This window comes from Zasmidium cellare, assembly GCF_010093935.1.
Source record: "Zasmidium cellare ATCC 36951 unplaced genomic scaffold M409scaffold_53, whole genome shotgun sequence".
NCBI classification, from domain to species: Eukaryota; Fungi; Ascomycota; class Dothideomycetes; order Mycosphaerellales; family Mycosphaerellaceae; genus Zasmidium; species Zasmidium cellare.
Window position 1 is genome coordinate 1 of NW_022986997.1, and position 2,991 is coordinate 2,991.

The following is a 2,991-nucleotide window of genomic DNA, read 5'->3' on the forward strand; positions in this document are numbered from 1 at the left end:
TATGGGCGTTGGGTTGCCCACTGATATTTTATGGGCGCCTGAATGAATACTAGGCGGGGTAATAGACCATATTTCATGGGCGTCTTCATCAATCCGGCACGGGGGATGGGGGTTGGGTTGGGCCCATCAATGCGGGCCATCAAGTTTTGGTGGGCCTCCGCCCGCGCCCTTCAACATGCGGTGGGCTCCTTACCTGGAGCGGGGGCGAACGGCAGGGTCGCCCCCGAGGAGGGCGGAGGGGGCAACTAGTATAGCAACGAGATAGAACCAGTAATCTATTGTTATATATAATCTAAGTTAATAAACTATATAAGTCTTAGGAGACGTACTATAGTCAATTTCCAGAGCCTATCTATAAAGGGCGAGGTCTTAGATACAAGCACTAGCCTTAGATATCGAGGCCTGTGCTAAAGGTTTAGCGCACTGTACTAAAAAGGTCGGCCTTTGCTAGATAGATTCCTCTTCCCTATTAAACCTGTTAAATACTACTACAAACTCCTATATATACGCCGCTTGCCTATAGTACTATCTAACCTGTTGAATACTACTATAAACGCCTATATACACACCGCTCGCCTATAACAGCTAGTAACAGCTGTGCTTAATGTTAGACTAGGTAAGAGAGTTTATTATAAGAAGGAGTTCTACCTGTTGAGCTAAGACTGCTCTATAGGGTTTGTGTAGGTGTCGAACACAGTAGAAGTGACCAAATTGATAAACAATAGCAGGAACCAACCTAGTAATGATTATGTTAGTTATAGGAAGCAGGAGAACTGAGGTAAGATAAGCTCCCCTTAGTCACATGACTCTTGGCATTGATGCCTCAGGCATCTATCTTAGCCTGCCTATCTGGACTGTACTGTTTAACACTACCTATTGTCTTAAGAAGAATCTACTTTAAACAACTATCGAACTTGCGACTAATAGTATAATATTACTTGTACTTATAATTAGAACAGTCCTTTATACTACTTTGTAATATAGAAGTAGTGCTTAATTTATTTTATAGCCTTATATTTAGCCTTATACATTCTTTAACTCCTGTCTTGTCTATTGTTTTCTTGCCTGTAGATATATTAAGATTCAGACACTATAACTATTATTAACTGCTTAGAAGAGTAGTAAAGTTGCTAGTCTTAGGCCGAGCCTATAAGGACACTACTGCTAATACTACAACCTAGAGTCACTCCGCCTGCTCTCTAAGGCCGTGTTACGGATCGAAGTTGAAGAGCGCAGCTTGGCGCAACCTCAGGCACCAAAGCTAGCGCTCATCCTTCGAGACACATGCGCGCAGCGAGCGCACCTCGCGACTTCAGCGACCAGCGCTCTTTGCGCCTACAGCGCTCTTCGCGCTCTTCTATTTGTATATAGGAACGATATTGTGCTTGTTACAATAGCGTTCAACTCACTGTTCAATCTTACTGTTTAGTTTATAATCCTACCTGAACCTCTGCCTCAAGATTATCTTAGTAGTCTATCGACTCTCTCCCTTCAACGAGCTCTAACTAAGGACTTGAGCTCAGCACCCGTGCTAAGTAAGATTCTAGGATTAACGAACCGATCCTAACATCTGTCTTTAGAACTATATCCTTACTTTGTATATGCCTGCATATATATCTTATATCCTTTAGCCTTTAGATATAAGCTGTTTTAGGCCTCTAAAGAGGGCATATAGTTCTTAGATTAAGAACAAGCTAAGGCTTAGCATTAACTATATTACGAAGGAGGAGTTTCTCCCTGCATTTTTTACAGCCCACTAGTAGATAATAACTGCTAAGACTATTATATCTGTTGGACAGTACAGTCTAGATGGGCAGGCTAAGACGGATGCCTGAGGCATTAATGCTAAGAGTTATGTGACTGAGGGGAGCTTACCTCTCCTTAGTTCTCCTGCTTCCTAAAACTAACTAACATAATCACAACTAGGTTAGTTCCTGCTATTGTTTATCAATTTAGTCACTTCTACTATGTTTAACACCTACACAAACCCTATAGAGTAGTCTCAGCTTAGCAGGTTATAAGCCCGGGTTAGCAGTCTAACTACTTTGAGGATTCTAGTAGTATAGGTTACTCCTACACCTATTAGACTTTAAAAGAGAAGTAGAAAAGGAAGGTAATATAAGTTAAAGCCCTGTGTAGTGTATCCCTAGAAGATAAGGACATATTTCAGCCCTAGAAGGACTTATTAAGGTTATAAGGATTGTGACTAATACCTAAGGTTATAGGCTCTTCTAAGAAGGTCTCAGTTTAGAGAAGGTATCCTTAGAAGGATAAGAGAAGTTATAAGGGAAGCAGATACCCTTATAAAACTGCTACTTAGTTATAGGCTCTTTAGAGCAGGGCTCTATTTAGAGAAGGTATCTAAACATACTGAACTACTAGCAGGCATTTCGCTTTAGAACTGGAAACTAGAAAGAGACTGTTTTTGTTTTATTTTAAGAAGAAATTATAGATTCAGATTAAGAAATGGTGAAGAGGCCTGTAGCTATCTTAAAGAGAGAGAATTAAAGAGACTGGTTTAATAACATGAGAGATTATCTCACTCTTAATAAGGCATTCTGGGTAATAGAAGATGATAAGTACACACTATTATCTACTATAGAGGGGGATAAGGCTATCCTATCTCTTACAAGATCCTAATATAACCCTACTTAGAAGAAGATAAATACAAAGGCTAAGTACTATATCAGGATATGCATCTGTGAAGATAATAGGGAATTAATAACCTTTAAAACTACAGCGAAGGGAATGTAGAATAAACTGAAGGATAAATACACAATAGCATATACAGCAGATATAATAGCACTTGTAGTTTAGTATGTTACCTACAGAATAGAGGAACAGGATATAATTCAGTATACCTAGTCCTATCTTATAAGTATTAGAAAGAGGATAGTAGAAGTAGATCTATCCTAAAGAGTCTATAAGGATCTAGAGACAAGGATAAAGTATCTGCTTAAAGCCTTACCTCTACAATACTAGAGCACTAGA

The 2,991-nt window shown here is 39.5% G+C and overlaps 1 protein-coding gene across 1 annotated transcript; it reads left to right on the plus strand.

The window, feature by feature from the left end:
* Positions 1-75: 75 nt before the first annotated feature.
* M409DRAFT_29522 (uncharacterized protein) lies at positions 76-777 on the plus strand (the record flags this gene model as incomplete). The annotated part of the gene is made up of 2 exons (XM_033809513.1): positions 76-248; positions 726-777. 2 exons carry the CDS (start codon positions 76-78, stop codon positions 775-777), a joined length of 225 nt encoding a protein of 74 aa, XP_033660802.1.
* Positions 778-2,991: the final 2,214 nt, after the last annotated feature.